Source organism: Oryx dammah, unplaced genomic scaffold, assembly GCF_014754425.2.
Source record: "Oryx dammah isolate SB20612 unplaced genomic scaffold, SCBI_Odam_1.1 HiC_scaffold_4, whole genome shotgun sequence".
Lineage (NCBI taxonomy): Eukaryota > Metazoa > Chordata > Mammalia > Artiodactyla > Bovidae > Oryx > Oryx dammah.
This window is the reverse complement of record NW_024070188.1, coordinates 56,871,304-56,889,050: the sequence shown is the minus strand read 5'-3', so window position 1 is coordinate 56,889,050 and position 17,747 is coordinate 56,871,304. Positions and strand designations below refer to the sequence as shown.

At 39.0% G+C, this 17,747-nt stretch overlaps 1 protein-coding gene and 1 long non-coding RNA gene across 2 annotated transcripts in view; one reads left to right on the top strand and one right to left on the bottom strand.

Moving 5' to 3' along the window:
- Positions 1-978: 978 nt before the first annotated feature.
- Positions 979-16,062, bottom strand: ARG1 (arginase 1). The gene is made up of 8 exons (XM_040239226.1): positions 15,854-16,062; positions 10,762-10,834; positions 7,963-8,137; positions 5,799-5,958; positions 3,986-4,080; positions 2,518-2,622; positions 2,162-2,298; positions 979-1,914 (listed from the first exon to the last, which is right to left on the bottom strand). Exons 1-8 carry the CDS (start codon positions 15,908-15,910, stop codon positions 1,748-1,750), a joined length of 969 nt encoding a protein of 322 aa, XP_040095160.1. The 5' UTR covers positions 15,911-16,062; the 3' UTR covers positions 979-1,747.
- The window catches only part of LOC120863024, a 65,892-nt gene continuing 63,062 nt past the window's right edge, over positions 14,918-17,747 (top strand). Inside the window, exon 1 of the long non-coding RNA XR_005720904.1 lies at positions 14,918-15,000. This is a non-coding gene — a long non-coding RNA (uncharacterized LOC120863024). The remainder of the gene's footprint in view (positions 15,001-17,747) is intronic.

The window sequence follows — 17,747 nt, the reverse complement described above, 5'->3', positions numbered from 1 at the left end:
GTGGCTGTGTTCACTAGGCGTTTCTGCGGTGTAGAAATAGTCATATCTGTGCTGTGCGGTTCAATAGTTAGTAGCTCCATGTGCCTGTTAAGCACTTACAGTGTGCAACTGAATATTTTATTAAGCTTTAATTAATGTAACTGCCTGTGACTGCTGTACTGGATAAGGTTCTCTAGAGTAAGATCCATTATAATTGCTCTTATCTAAAAGTTATTCAATAAAACACTTATTCTACAAAGTCCATAGTGTCAACAGGTTTAAAATTCTGTATTGCAGGTAAACAATCAGATGGTAGAGGCTCTTTAACACATAAAGCTGTTATAACAAGAATAACAAAAGGGAGGTTGTATATATATATATATATATACCTATGGCTGATTCATGTTGAGGTTTGACAGGAAACAGCAAAATTCTGTAAAGCAATTATCTTTCAATAAAAAATTTAACTTTTTTTCAAAAAGAAAAACAGTAAAATTTCATGGAGCCTGCTTCATTACAGACTCCACTTTGAGTTCTATGTAAGTTGGAGGAAAGGGAAAGAGTTCACTTCCCTTGTTTTGATTCTAGTTTATTTTCACTTACTTTCCTACTTCCTTCACTATGTAATAGAGCTGAGATGAGTTTTTAGGATGTTCAGGAGTTCAGCCAGTGAGTACACTCTTAACTGCAATGAGTGAAAGGTGGGGCATTTGGAAACTTGGGAAAGTGTTAGTTGCTCAGTTGTGTCTGACTCTTTGGGACCCCTTAGCCTGCCAGGTGTCTCTCTCCATGGAATTCTCCAGACAAGAATACTGGAGTGGGTTGTCATTCCCTTCTCCAGGGGCTCTTCCTGACCCAGGGATTAAAGCCAGGTCTCCTGTATTACAGGCAGATTCTTTACCAACTGAAATAAGTGAAAGGTGGAGCATTTGGAAGCCACAGATAATTTTCAGTGAAATCGCAACCTAAATTAGCATATCTTAGAAACAAAAATAGTTCATTTCTTTCCTCTGTTTCCCAAAAGACTATCTGAATAGCAGCCATGCTTAACATGATATTAACCAATATCATGCTTGAGGTTTAAAAAAAGTAAAACATGGTCATCTAACATCAGTGAACTTAGAGATTGCCCAAACCCTATAATAATCCATTTTACAGATGAGGGAACCAGAGCAAAAGAGTATAAATAACTTAACCAAGGTCTTACAGTGTTGTAGAGATAATAATTTCACTGTGGTTTTTTAAGTATTTATGGTAGTCTTAAGCAGGGTGTGTGTGTGTCAGTATCTGTGTGTGTTGCATGTATTTAGAAATTTGTATAGGGATGACAGAATCTTACAAAGAGATAGAGGAGAGCAGTTTCTAGGCATTACAGCTTTGAACAACATGGAAATATGGTCCCTTTTCAGGTTGGGTAGCTTTATCTCCTGATACCAGGAGTCCCACTGTACATGTGGGGGCTGATAAAAGTGTTTATTTTTAATGCCAGCAAATTTTTATTCGGATATGAATGTATGTTTCTCTAAGGATAAGTCTTTTGCCAAAATGGGAATATAAACTTCTTAATTTCACAAAAGCTAGCATTTCCATATCTTAAATTTCACACCAAGAGGGAATTATACAGTTTATACTAATTGTACTAATATTTACCAAGGCAAAAGATTTTCCTGAAAGACCAAATCTTTGGGACGATAACTGTAACTTTAAACTATTAGATTTGCTAATTATGTCATTTAGCTGTGAGTTTTTTTATATGATGATTCCATGTTTACTTTGGTGGTTTAAGGTAATCAATAGGTTTGTGGTTACCCTCTCGAGCAACCCCAAAGCAAGCCACGGTTATTGCTACTGTTGTGTTCACTGTTCGAGTAACTTCTTCTGGTGTCTTCCCCAGAGATGGATTCACTTCCATTATATCTAATCCTGAGAGTAAACCTGTAACAACAAATGGAAATAATGTAATTTATTTCATAGCTGACATTTATAATTTAGTACAGACTGACTTGAAGTATTATCCAGGCGTGCAAAGAGGTAGTAACAACTGGAAACATTTCAGTCATTGTATTATGCAGTGAGCGTTCAGAAAGTGTCAAGTTGGGGCTCTGTTTTCAGATCAGGGAGGTATCAATATATATTGGCCAGATGTGCACTTTCTCTTGTATTCACTCAGAGTTTTACTCACCTGTTTTGTAAATTTCTTCTGTGATGTAGAGACCTTCTCTGTAAGTCAGACCTCCCTGGACTGGTGTGCCAGTAGCTGGCGTGAAAGATGGGTCCAGTCCATCAACATCAAAGCTCAAATGAATTGGCCTTTTCTTTCTTTTCAAAGGTGGGAAAGGAATTCAGGTTAAAGTTGGTGGTTTAATATTTAGTAGAAAAATACAGTTCTTACTTTGTTTTACAAAAAGTAACAACCCTGTGAACGTTCATGATTATACTTGCAGGCTTTGTTAATAACTTACGTTGACTAGTGTTAGTAGCAAGTCATTTTAATAATATTTATGTTTACACACACACACACACACAGAGGCAGCATACCTTCCTAGCAGATAGCTGAATGTTTCTTCCATCACCTTGCCAATTCCCAGTTTATCCACTTCAGTCATTGAAAAGTATTTAATTCCCAGAGTTTTCAAAATATAGCTATGAAAGAGAAGATATTAAGATAATCTACAGTTTATAAGGAGGCTGACCCTCTTGTTTCCTTTTAGAGAAAAGATCAGTGTGGTAAAATTCAAAAATTATTTAAGGGGCTTCCCTGGTGGTCCACTGGTTAATAATCCACCTTGCAACGCAACAGACATGGGTTCGATCCCTGGTCTGGAAAGATATCACGTGCTGCAGAGTGACTAAGCTAGTGTGCCACAACTACACACTGGCACACCAGCGTTCCAGAGCCCATGAGCCACGACTACTGAGCCCGCACACTGCAACTACTGAAGCCCCCATGCTCTAGAGTCCATGCCCCACAGCAATAGAAACCACCATGCTGAGAAGCCCAAGCACCACAACAGAGTAGCCCCCACTCGCCGCAACTGGAGAAAGACATGCAGCAACGAAGGCTCACCATAGCCAAAACATAAATCTTTAAAAATATTTATTTAAGTTTGGTGAACTGTATGTATATATCAATAATTTTTAAACAGCAAGTCAAGGTAAAAATCACCTAAATACATACATATATTATCTATATCGTAAGTCTTGTCTGACTCTTTGCAACTCTATGAACTGTAGCTCACCAGGCTCCTCTGTCCATGGGATCTCCCAGGCAAGAATACTGCAGTAGGTTGCCACTTCCTTCTCCAGGGGATCTTCCCAACCCAGAAATCAGACCCACGTCTTCTGCATTGGCAGGCAGATTCTTTACCGCTGAGCCACCCGGGAAGCTCATATATGTGTATACATGTGTGTATAGATACGGATCTAGATACAGACGGGTTTCCTAGGTGGCTCAGCAATAAAGAATCCACCTGCCAATGCAGGAGACAAGAGACATGGGTTCGATCCCTGGGTCGGAAGGATCCCCTGGAGGAAGGTATGGCAGCCCACTCCAGTATTCTTACCTGGAGAATCCCACAGAAAGAGAAGCCTGGAGGGCTACCGTCCGTAAGGTTTCGAAGAGTCAGACATGACTGAAGTGACTTAGCATGCACTTAGATACAGATATAGATATATGGGGTTTCCTAGGTGGTGCTAGTGGTAAAGAATCTGCCTGCCAATGCAGGAGACTTAAGAGACTATATTCTCTTATCTCTGTCCCTGGGTGGGGACGATCCCCTGGAGGAGGAAGTGTGAACCCACTCCAGTATTCTTGCTGGGAGAATCCTATGAACAGAGGAGCCTGGCAGGCATGGGGTCACAAAGAGTCGGGCACAACTGAGCGTCTGAGCACACATAGATATACAGACTTGGTGCTGAAAATAATTTTTTCCCATTGACTTGACTAGCACGCCTAACATGAGAAAGAACAAAAAGGAAGGTAAACCACATCAAGAAGTAGACTTACTGTTCCCCAGGGTCCACATCTCTCAGACCAATATACACAATGTCCTTGGCAGATATGCAGGGAGCCAACCAGTGGAATCCTGGGACCGCGGGCATCTAGAATTGCAACGGTTCCATTGGGTTATATACGCTTCTCTTGAGCAAATCTTGCATTGAAAGTTAAGGACACGTTAGATTGCATGTATCTTATATTCAGAACATAATATTCAAGGAAATCATTACAATATAGTACAAAATTAGGAAGAGAATGTCTGTCCTCCTGTGCTACCCTTGGTTGCTTTGGCCTTACCCAGCCTCGCCTGGTAGCCCAGACCTAACCTGAACCGTTTGTCAGCATTTACCTGCTCTACGCTCCATTTCCACTGGGCCCTGTTCTCCTGGAACTCTTCTATAAAGAAATCAGTGTGCTTTCGTAGCTTCCTTCTTTTCTTCTCTTTCTCAAAAGAGACTTTATCCAGAGGATGGTTTCGAGTGGCTGATGAAAATTTTCAGTCAGACCTTTGGTTTGACCATGTCTTCAAATGTCCCAGAGCCTAGCTTGGCTGTTCTCATGAGCTAACAATGCATTTGCAGGTGTATAAACCAATCATGTTGGTCATCTGTTTGGAAAATATTGCTGCTGACATTTAACATAAGGAGGTTTGGATCCCCAAGTATCATCACATTGTCCAATTTACTACAATTGTATCAATAAAAAATTGTTTTATTGGTAGCATATCAATAAAAATTATGAACCACAGTGTTAAATCTTATTCTGAAATTTCATCTTACATTTTTTAGAAAAGAAGTTTCCAGGGAGCAAGGAGATAATTCTCCCTCTTGTGGTTTAGACATGTGCTTCTCATAGCAAAGATGTTAAATAATAAGCCACCATAATCTGCATTTAAAATCTCCATGTTTGAAAAGGCCCTGTGTTGTGAAGGGGACACTTGGTTAGGATGAGAGGCTGTGGGGTGTGTAACAGAAAGAGGAGGCACCAGGAGCAGAGTTATGGTCCTTGCCTTTCTCCACATTTGGGGTGTGTGTGTGTTACTCTGAGCCTTGCTCACTTGGTCATAAAGGTTGCCTCTCTGCCCCACCTAAGAATCAAAAGGATGGGGACGCTGAGGACTGGGGGCTCTTGCCCACCCAGCTAGGAGCGAGCACACCGTCTGTGGCCTCCCTCCCTCCACAGTCACCCATTAGTTTGCCTTGCCCCCCGACCTTGTGCTGCCTGCCCTTTCTAGAAGGATTATGTATCTGAGACAGCAGGCTGTGCCCTGAACCCTGTCCCCTCTGTCACCAACCCTTAGAACTTCTTCACTTAAAGTCTTCATCTCTCTAAATCTAAAGATGTAAGGGGCCAAATCTCATGCTCGGATGACTGTAGGAACAGAGACCGCACCCATGGAAGAAGTCTGGAGGGCACTGTGGTCCTGGGAACATAGGCCTTGCCAGGAATTCATACTACCTTAGGGGAAGGCTCTAAACTGTAAGCAGCCATATTCTCCACTTAGGAGTGGAGAATTGTGTTCCACCTTTCTGAGAGCAGAGAATCTACATAAACTATTTGGAATTCTGAGAGGAAAAAAAAAAAATAAAAGGGAAGCTACTCCTGAAGTCAGTTTGCAAACTATTAAAAACATAGAGATACAGAGTCTCACTACCTCTGTCCACATCCCCCCCCTGCCCCCACCATTGCTTATCAGCTGCTGAGAAAATGGTTTGAAAATTAATCAAGAATAAAATGGCACAGGGGTTCTTCCTTCCCTTCTGGCTTCTGAACTTCTGCTGAAGATAATTCTTTTGTAACAGAATACCAACCAACTGTTTACCTTTTCCTTTAGTTCCTTCAGAAGGAAAGCCACAGGTTGTCCATGCAAGTTCCCAGTTGTGGTTGTCAGTGGAGTGTTGATGTCAGTGTGAGCATCCACCCAAATGACACAGAGATCTGGGTGGATGCTGGCATGGCCAGAGATGCTTCCAATCGCCAAACTTTAAAGGAAAAGAAGTTTGTGTGAACATCAGGTTTGCAGTGTCAGCATGTTTATCATATCATTTACACAATATTCTTGCCTGATTTTCCTTTAAGTCAAAGTGGCTAATATTTCTGAGAGATTTTAAACTGAAGATCCCAATTAAACAATCACAATAGAGAAAGTATACATAACACGATATTTACTAACAGGTTATATTTATTCACTGTAACGGCATTACTAAAAAAACTTTCATTTTTCTTCAAAACCACCTTCTAATAAAATTGCAAATTCTAGTTTCACTAAAAATTAAATGTGTGAACAGACAGTAGCCACACAAGAAGTTTTTCAGCATGAGATATCACTCAGTTCTCAGAGTTAAAACAGGCTCATCTTCTGTACTCTCATCTCTCTTGGTAAATACTTAATTCTCCCAAGTGAATTATGACAGAGTCCTCCCATTTTTCTTAAAATCCAATTATTTTACAATTGGGGAACATCACTCAAAACCCTTACATCTACTTCAGCCAGTGTATCCTGGACGCTAACTCTATTCAACGTTCAGATCCTCTGCTGGAACTTTCGAGTCTCCTCCTACATATTTAAGGATTCACTCTTAGGCGGGTCCAGAACCCTCAAAATTCATCTCAAACACTCCAAGCTCCAGGAAACTTGCCAGAATGGCAAAGCTAAGTAGTATCTTACGCAAAAGTTAAAAGACCAGGATTTGCCATACAATGTCTGCATTCTCCCACTTGTGAATGCTCAGGAACCCTCCAGAGAACCGTAAACTTTCAGAAGCAGTCCTTTCTTGGCGTTCAGGTATTGATGACTCAGTATGCTGTTTGTCTTTCCCTTCAGGTTTGTTTTCCTTTGTCCATATGCCACTTTTAAAATTCCCACTTACAGATTTTTTTTACTTAAAGACAGCTCCAGTTACTCAACGTGAGTTTTGTCACAGAAGTCCTGAAAACACTTTGGCTTTCAAGGAAAATATGGAGGGGGCTGAAGTAATTGACTCCTGCATTAAGAAGCATTGTAATCTTTGTGCTTTTGATTTAATCATACTTCTGATTGCATGTCCTGGGACCTTGAGAGTAAAAACATAGGAAGACTCATGCACAAACATTATCTTTGCCACATTATTCATAATGGTGAAATTTGAAAATAACCTGAATATCTGACAACATGGAGATATATATATATATATATAGAGAGAGAGAGAGAGAGATCATACCTAGATCAAATATCAAGCAACAGTAAAAAATTATGTTTGTGTGTATTGTGAGGTATTAATAACATAAGGAAATCTGTAGTGTAGATGAAGAACAGGATAACACAATTGTTAAAATTATATACAAGGGAAAAATTATGGCAGGAAGGAAATATAACAGATTTTCAAAATTCTAATAGAAATGGTTTTTGACTCTTTGCGACCCGTGGACTGTAGCCCACCAAGCCCCTCCGTCCATGGGATTCTCCAGGCAAGAATACTGGAGTGGGTTGCCATTTCCTTCTCCAGGGGATCTTCCCGACCCAGAGATCGAACCCAGGTCCCCCACATTGGATGCAGACGCTTTAACCTCTGAGCCAGCAGGGAAGCCCCAATGCATGTGTATTTCAAAAATTTGATAATTATTACTTTGATAGTGGGAAACACATGCTTTAATTGTTGACATAAATAAGTTATTTCTATTATCACTAATCAAGTACAATAAGCTGACTTAATTTCCTCAGTACTTATTTATTTAGGAATGTAAGCTTGAATATTTTGCTGAAATCCATTCACATACCATGTATTTTCTGCTGTCATAGAAAAAGGTCATAACAGACTTCAAATAGAGGGAAGCTTTTGTTTCCAAAATAAAGTAGTAATCAATAAAATTAAACAAGGCAGAAAATGTGGTATAAAGTGTTGATCAACACTTTCCTTTCCTATTTTCTCTCTTCTCATGGTTTTGGTTATACTTCCTTCACCGTATTTATACCAGACTCCCATAGAGATAAATATTAAAAAAAAGACCTGTGGTCTCCGCCCAGGACAAGGCTGATCCTTCCAGTCTTCTTGACTTCCGCCACCACATCAGCCAGTTTTTCATTTGCTTTTCCCACACACCTTGGATTCTTCACAATTTGAAAGGGACTGTCATCAAGGTTATCGGCAAAGGACAGGTCCCCATAATCTTTCACATCACACTCTATAATTAAAAGTTTTAGGTTACTAAAGGAGATTATAAAACAGACTGTAGGATGATTCCAACTTTACCAAATAGGTGTTATTTGAAAAAAAAAGAACCCGGAAAGGCTGTAAAAACTAGTGAAAGTAAAAACCATATCCACTATTACCTGACATCATCATACCGACCTCACTGCACACCGGTGCCTGCTGTATACTGGGTTCTACACCGCTGTCTGCTATGTACTGGGTTCTCTGCAAATTCTTCTTGACTCAAGTCAGTTAGGCTAGCCATGAAAGTATAACAGTGATAAGCTGGTTTGGCCTTGACACATGGCGACACTGTCTTGGGTTCTGTTTGTGTGCTGTTCACTTTTCTATGATGTTTGTTTTGTGTAGGTAATAAAAAGCTGTTTTTTTTTAAATATATTTATACATGGCTTCCCAGGTGGCTCAGTGGTGAAAAGTCCACCTGCCAAGTAGAAGACCTGGCTTTGATCGCTGGGTTGGGAAGATCCCCTGGAGAAGGAAATGGCAACCCACTCCAGTATTCTTGCCTGGAGAATCCCATGGACAGAGGAGCCTGACCAGCTTCAGTCCATGGGGTCACAAAAGAGTTGGACACAACTTAGCAACTGAAGAGCAACAATATATATTTATGCCCAGAAAAAAAAGACACTGATATTTTCTCAACTTCCTTACACTATATTAAGAGCCCTTGGTTTCATCCCAAGCTGTTATCCAACTGAAGCCACTCAGCTTCCTACTCTGCCTGCCCATTGTACCTGCCTCATAATGAGCTTGTCTGAATTAAATAAGAATATATGATTAGCCTTATGCTTCCATGAGGTCAGGAAATAAAGGCTCTATTTTTATACTTTTTAAATAAAAAAATTACAGGTAACCTAGAGATTCTAAAGACCTAGACTCACTTCCTAAAAGGCCCTGCTTAGGCTTCAAGGTACAGCTTTCATGCAAAAGTGTGATATGGGATCAGTACAGTGTTCTGAATTAATCAGTCATGGTATATTATACTTATTACATGTCCATGTGTATCCATGAATCAGTAACATCTTCAAGAAATTCAAGTGGATATAAAATGTGGCCAAACTACACTTGTTAACTGAAGGCTCTAGCTTTCTATTCTCACTTGGGGTCTTTTTTTTTTTTTTTTTTTTTACCTTTATGGGATATAATTGTTATTCACTAAAATACATTCATTTTAAATGTACAAGTCAGCTGGTCTTAGAAATAGCCACAATCTTGCAAGTACCACCATAATAAAGATTTAGAATTTTTTCACTTTCAGAATATTTTCATTACTCCCCAAATTCCCTCCTGCCCTTTAAGTCAATCTGTGCCCTTTCCCACAGGCAACTGCTGATCTTTCTCTTGCTAGGCTTTTGTCCTTCTTAGAATTTCATATAAATCATACAGTTTATAGCCTTTTGTGTCTGGGGCTCTTTCATTCAGCATGATATCTTTGAGATTCACCCATGTTCTTGCCTATGTTCCTGTTTATTGTTGAGTATTACCCCCACGGTATGGATGTACCACTTTTTGTTTATCCATTCACCAGTTGATGAGCATTTGTTGTTTCCACTTCCTGACTTTTATAAATAATGCTACTACAAACATTCAAGTAGAAGACTTTGTAGTATATGTTATCACTTCTCTTGGTAAATCTCTAGGAGAAGATATGCTGGGTCAAGAGATAAATGCATGTTTATTTAAGAAACTGCCAAACTGCTTTCCAAAGTGGCTGTGTATTTATGCATTCCCACCAGAAATACGTGAGAGTTCTGATTGATCTATATCCTCCCCAACATTTCATCAGGGTTTTACATATAAAGATGACCTTTACTTTAGCCCATACTTTTAAAATGATACTACTTTTCATCTGCATGCTCGTGTGTATATATAGAATATATGTATATATGTACACATACTAGGATGTTAATGCAAATACTAGGTACTGTTATTATATAACCATCTTATTTTATTTCTTTTTACAAATAAGGATCCTTTTGTTAGTAATGTACTTTCTGCTGTCCCTGGCTTTTCATTTTCACTTTCCCTGAATCCCCTACCATGCACCCACCCCCTAGTTCTTCCTCATACAGATTACTCTAAGAGCAGTCTCACTGGAAAGACAAAATATCTGAGTGAGGATATTCATCCAACAGTGTTTACTGAGCATTCTCCCCTTCACTGCTTTTTTTAAAAAAATAAGATGTACTTCTAAGTTTATATCCAATGCTGCTATAATGTCACTGTGGTATAAATGTCACTCCAGACACACCCTCTTTTAGCAGAAGCCTGGACCTTCCTTCAGAGTAAGAAAGAAATTGGGCTGATTTCTTTCAACTTAGAAATTACCTTGTTCAAACCAGTGGTTACCAGTGGGAAAGGTGTCGGGGAGGGGCAATATAGGAGTAGAGGGTTGAGAGGTACAAACTATTACAAATAAAATAAGACAAGGATATAATGTACAACATAGGAAATACAGCCAACATTTTACAATAAATGTCAGTGGAGTATATATAACCTTTAAAATTATGAATCACTATATTGTATAAATATGTAACATATAATATTGTACATCAACTATACTTTAATAAAAAATTTGATTAAGTAAACAGTTACCTAGTTCTTTAAGTTTCTCAAGCAGACCAGCCTTTCTCAGTACTGTAGGGCCTTCTTCCACCCCTCCTCGTGGCTGAACAATGAAAACATAGAGTAATTCAGACATTATCATATCATCAAACCCCCACAATAGAAACATTTTCATTAATCAGTTGAAGAGTAACTATCACTTTTTGAGTACCTACAGGGTCAGGAATTTACATGATTTCACTGTCGTCGCAGCGAGGTAGATTGAATTACACCTATGTCAAATATGAAGATATAGAATCAAAAAGGTTATATAACTTTCCTACAGGCACACAGCGAACAAGTGGCAGAGCCTTAGTTCACATCCAGGTGATTTGGATCCCAAAACTTGCAGCTTCTCTTCTCCATCACATTATGTTACCAACACAGTGGACACAGCTTGTACAAAAGCACTCTGAGAGATAGATAGAGATACAATGATCCAAAAGAGAGAGCTTTTGTCTTTGAGTGACTCACAAGTGAATAGGGGATTTGGATATTTATTAGTAATCCCAATTATAATACTTAGAGATTTGCGTCAACACAGTTACAAGATATTGTAACCACAAACACAGAATGTTCCTAACCCTGTCCGGGGTGGAGAAGTTTCAGAGAAGTCTGCAGGGGACAGGCTGACATTTCTGCTGAGTCCTGCAAGATGAGTAGGTCATTCAGGAAAGTAGATGGGGTGACGAAGAAACTGTGCCAACCTGGAGAACAGCTTGAGTCAAAACATAAGGTGGGAAAAAAAGAGCGTGACATCAGACAGACCTACGTGCAGGTCCACATGGTAGGCTCTTGTGGAGAAAGGAGGCAGCAGGGAAAATCGTCACTTGGGAGATGAACTCACAAAGACCAGCCCAGTGTTTCAAGTTTTGACCTGTTTAAGCATGGCTGGCACAATTCCACCTTTGCTCTTTTTACATCGGGGAAGCTAGCACGCTTCTTCCTTGCAGTAAGTCTTCTCCAGCTTCCTGGCAGATAAGCCATCTAAAGAAATAGTTCTTTTATGTGTCTCTCTGATTCCAATTTCCAACAAGGCTTTTCAATAGAGAAAGTTACTCTGCGCTGTTAGGTGGGAGTGAAAAAGTGAAAGCGTTAGTCACTCAGTCGTGTCCAACACTTTGCGACCTCATGGACTATAGCCCACCAGGCTCCTCTGTCCATGAAATTCTCCAGGCCAGAATACTGTAGAGGGGCTGTCCTTCTGGATTTCCTTCTCCAGGGGATCTTCCCAAACCATGAACGTACCCTTGCCTCTTAGGCCTCCTGCGCCTCACCACTAGTGCCGCCTGGGAAGCCTGCCATCAGGAGGGAAGATGTGCCGACAGACACCTGTGCCTATCCTCAGGGTTGCACTGTGGCACCAAACTAAGCGGAAATTCCTCCCACCTCAAATACCAGATGACTTGCCCTGACTGCCAGGCAAATCCTCCATGTCAAATTCCTGTCCCTGGCAGCAAGGAACTCCCCCCCAACACCATGCTCAGCCAGACACATTTGCTCCTTCACTTCACTGCCTTTTTTTTTTTTTTTTTTTTTGCTTAATATATATATTGTATTGAAGTGTAGTTGACTTACAGTGCTTCAGGTTCACAGCAAAGTGATTCAGTTATACATATACACAAATATTATTTTTGAAATTTTCCATTATAAGTTATTGCAAGATATTGACTATAGTCCCCTGTGCTATATAGTAAACCTTTGTTGCTTGTTGCATATCTATTTTTTATTAGAAATCTAGCATTCTATTCATATTAAGTCAAACAAGTGGAATCAAAATGTTATAAATTTTTTAGTTAGGCTACAATTTGTAAGTTTTCTGATATATATTATACATACTATTTACAAGTATACAAAAACTCTGCCTGATAAAGGCACTGAATATGAAATAGAAAAAGTGAAATGAGCTAGAGAAAAGATCATCATATAGTCTAGTTGTTTTTAAATATGGCTACTCATTGGAAACATATCTGGAGCTTTGGAGAAAAAAAAATACCTGGACATTTGTATTTTTCAAAAAAATTTCAAGATAATTCTGATATACTTCTATATTTTAAAAAGTGATTACATGTTTTCCTATTAAATGGCAGTTTTGATGATATAGACTTCTATTATTTGTCCAATGACAAATCATAATATAATGTACTAAGTGAGTAACAGGTACATAATCAGACTAGTAAATGATGTTTATCAGTTTTCACAATCAATAGCCAGACAGAAAATAAAAGATAATTACAACTGCAAGCCATAATGGGACTGCCTTTTTTTACGACTCCCGCCTCTACGCCCTCAACAAGTAGGTACAATTTCTTCTTCTTTAAATTCCAATAAAGTGCTACTTGGCTGAAATTTTGCCTTGATTTTGAGTTGTTTGTCATTGTTTTCTCTCCTTTATTAGATTTCTGTCCAATCTTCTCTACACTTCCAGCACTGTATTTTTTAGTATAGAGCTGACACTTAGTAGATGTTCAAAAATTGTCAGTTTCATAAAACTCCCTGACTTTTGCCCTCTCCCTTTCAAATTTTGAAACAAATCTTAAACACTCCTGACAAATGAACTTATTTACAAAACAAAATAGGCTGACAAACATAGAAAGCAAATTTATGGCTACCAAAGGGGAGATAGAGATGAGGGGATAAATTAGGAGTTTGGGATTAAAATATGCACACTATTATATACAAAATAGATAACCAAAGAGGACCTACTGTAGGGCACAGAGAATTATATTCAATATCTTGTAATAACCTTCAATGGAAAAAAATTAAAATTATATATATATATAACTAAATCAAAAATAAGACCACTCTGAACTTACAGAATTATTTAAGAAAAAAAAGAAGAAATCTTATACAACCCCTTAACTGATACTTAAATTCCTCCTCTGGATCTGTATAGGATTGACCAGGACAACCTCCCCTCCCCTACACAGATGCCCAAGTGCCTTACATAAAATGACAGTAAAGACATTCCCACAGATATGGAGGGCTGGCTGTATATTTACAATAGCACAGTTGTTCAGCTTCCCAGAGTGACATTTTCTAGCTTTTATTTTCCATCAGATTTAAAATGCTTCTCATGTTCGGTCTTTCCTCATTGTTCTTTGTTAGCACTACTGACTTTGAAACTAGGCTGCAATCCCTAATTGACCACAACTCAAGATCCGCTGTAGAACTAAAGATGTAACAGCGCAGGTCAGGAGCACAGGCTTTGGTATCAGTGTCTGGAATTACACAGTCAAAGCGGTGTGACCTTGAACAAATTGCCATAGACCTCTGAGCCTTAGCTAACACAATGGGACAATAGATATATAATACCTACTTCATTTTTGGTCCCCACCCCCTCCCCTCAACCACTGCCCTGCAAGGGCGTGGGGCTGAGGATGGAGTTCTTTCTCAGACTCAACCTTCTAGTCATCTGCCCTTTAATCCTCTCCTTTGCTTGTTTATCCAAATTTTACGTCCCTTGACTGAAGACAGAAATTTATATGTTGGCTGATTTTTCCCTTCTATGCTACGGCGTAGAGTAGAAAAATCTCTTAAGACAATAAGCTTCATTCTCGCGCGTGTGTGTGTGTGTGTGTGTGTGTGTGTGTGTATGGGTCGGTAGTGTCTTACTCTTTGCATGGCGCCGTGTTTTAATAAGGAGGGGCTGTAGAAGCGGGAGGAAGAATCACGGAGAAAGGAAAATGCACTGGGCTATGTTTCAAAATGTTATCCCCTAGAGGGGCTGTTATCATCAGCATGTGGCCTTCTGCTGGGGTCCAGGGATCAGAGCATGTTCCAGCCATTTCCTCCCTCCCTCTCTCCCTTTCTTTCTTCCTTTCTCCCTCTCCCTCCTTCTTTTCTTCTTCTTCTTTTTAATTAGTTATTTTATTGTGATCTTTGTTAGAACCTGTCATTATAGGTGAGCACATTGTGGAATTTACAATTAAGCCCAGCATTACAAGAAATACCTCTTTGTCAGCAAAACCTCCCTGTGTTTCAGGAGAGAACTTTGAAAGATTTCCAAGGGAAGTGAAGCGGTTTTGACTGACATTTCAAATGCAGTTCGCATCTCTAACCTCTGACCTGTCCCAATTTGTTTTGTAATAAAAAAAAAAAGTCACAGAGTGCAAAGCAAGAGTTCAGAACTAAGAGAAGCGATACACTGCTCAGTTGGGCAAAGAGAAAGTTCTAAGAAACCCGAGAAACCTCATTTAAAACAACCACAACCTCAAAAAAATCTGCATGGTGAGTTTTAATTCACGCTTTATCTTATTGGCTTTTGTTTTATTCTTCCCCCACCCCTTTAGCACAGACACTTGGAGGAGTTGAAGATATCTGTAATCTCATTAGATTTACCAGAATGAGTGTGCCTGGGGCAAGAAAAAAAAAAAAAAAGACAGTATATTAAGTGTTGCTTGCATGTTTTAGAACTTGGGAGTTTGATAAATCCAATAGTCTTTTCAATGTGATCAATCTGCAGGTGGGTTTCCTTTTTCGATTTTCTTTTTTCATCCCTCAAAAAGAGGTACACAAAGAACTCCACCTAATCCATAAATCAACACTTTTATAGAATCATTAAAGCTCTAAAATAATATAAATAACTCAAAATGTTGATAAATCAATAATATTTAGTTTATTCACATTTTTAAAACTTAAAATTTACCACCCATCTATGAATTTTTCCAGGTATTAATTACATAACTAAAAAAATATATTTTCTTAAAATTCTATCTCCTACATATACACAGTAACACCAATAGTGATAAGAACATGGAAATCTAAATGAGTAACTACAAGGCAGAAATAGTCTATTTCCACTCAAATAAAATTATTTTCTCAAAAAATGAGGAAAAGTTCGGCAGATTTAAATAAAACTGGCTGTGGCTGGGATTAGGTGTTATAGTTATAAATCTAATGTTATAAGTGGATATGTGACCATAATTATACAATGATGTAAAATGATGAAAAGACTTTAATATAAATTTCAGATCAGGTTGTATGAGGCTGTTTAACTAACCAGACGGTAACACCTTACTAATTTTGAAATTCGTAACTTTTCTCATAAACTGCAATTATTCAAAGCCAGGTTTTGACTCACCTGGCCCTTTGAGAAAGGAGCTCCAATGACCCCTATGGACTGTGGCTTGGAACTCATGCTCCAACACTGCTCACCGCAGCACCCGAGGTCTCCAGGTAGTCGTCACTCTCTGCAGCTCTCAATGGCGGAGGGCACATATTTTTTTCTATTTATAATTGAGTTGAATCTGTTTACTCTAATGAGGAAGAGTGGCTCCACCTACTGAACCAAAGCAACAGTCAAGTGAAGTCCAGCACATTCATACTTGGAATAACTTTGAGTCCTCCTGAGTCTAGGTCTCTAATTAATTGAGGTCATTCATGGAGCCAGTTCACACCCAGTTCACAAAGGCACCTGGTAACATTAATCTTTCCTAATCACAACCATGATTTCTTAATCATAGTCATCTTTTCTGATCATAATTAATTATAACCACAGAAGAAGTGCCATAGTTCTAGCTGTGCAAACTCAGAGCACGGTACTTACCTCTTTCAGGCTTTACATCTGCCTGTGTCAAAAAACCGGGGACTGGCAAGATGGAGTCTCACATCTTTTCCAGCCCGACAACCCTGAATTCAGTTTTCACTCTAGGATTAATGGTTAATCTACAAGACACACCTTACACACTACAGGGGTAGGTCTCAGGGAAGGCATATGACTTCCCTTTCTGATTATTAATTAAAGAAAAAATTAATTGCCGGATTAATAACCAGAAGTGTTACCAAACTAATTTTGAAATAGCATATGTCTGTTGTGCTCTGTTGTGTCCAACTTTTTGTGACCCCATGGACTGTAACCTGGCAGACTCCTCTGTCCGTGGAATTCTCCAGGCAAGAATACTGGAGTGGGTTGCCACTTCCTACTCCAGGGGATCTTCCTGACCCAGGGATCGAACTCGTGTCTCTTGCATCTCCTGCACTGGTAGGTGGATACTTTGCCACTAGTGCCACCTGGAAAGCCCCATGATATGCGTGGGGAAATAATTATTGGACCCAATATCAAAATGAAATATAGATGTAAAAACAGTCATGATTGAATTTTTATCGTATGCCAGATGCTGTTTTGTTTTATATTATCTCATTTAATCCTCATATGAATTGTATGAGCTGTTTCATTATTTGTTATTTTACTGATGAAGGAACTAAAGCTCAGAGAGATTGCCAAATGGCACACAATGGAAAACCCATGACTCAGTCATAGCAATTCTGGACCCATCTAACTACTGGCCTTTACATTCTAAACACAGATGAAGTGTCAGCTATGTGTGTCAGGCCGCTGTGCCCTGGGAATATTATCACAAATATATTGAATTAGAAGAAATGCACCCTAAAAATTCTTCCAGTTTTAAAATGACACAGTTATAATTTTAAAGGAAAATTCATTTAGTAGAAACTAATTTCTTTCTCTTATTGGTAAGAGAGAAGGTTGTGGACTATTTAAATTTCATAAGGGCAGGAAATTTGTGTGCTGTAACCCTGGTGCCTAGAGCAGTGTTGACATGTGATAGGCACTCAATAAATATTTATTGAATGTGTAAATGAGGAAACCAAGGTCCATTTTAAGAGGAATATTTTCCATGGTCTTCCTATCTTTTACTTGTGGATTTGCTTGCATATCCTAGATATTTACTTCTGGGATTTTGTATAGTTAAATATTAACCTCTTACAGAACTAAAGAGGACCTAAAAAGCCTCTTGATGAGAGTGAAAGAGGGGAGTGAGAAAGCTGGCTGAAAACTCAACTTTCAAAAAACTAAGATCATGGCATCTGATCCCATCACCTTATGGCAAATAGATGGAGGAAAAGTGGAAATGGTGGCAGATTTTATTTTCTTCAGCTGTAAAGTCACTGTGGGACAGTGATTGAAGCCATGAAATTAAGAGATGCTTCCTCCTTGGAAGGAAAGCTATGACAAA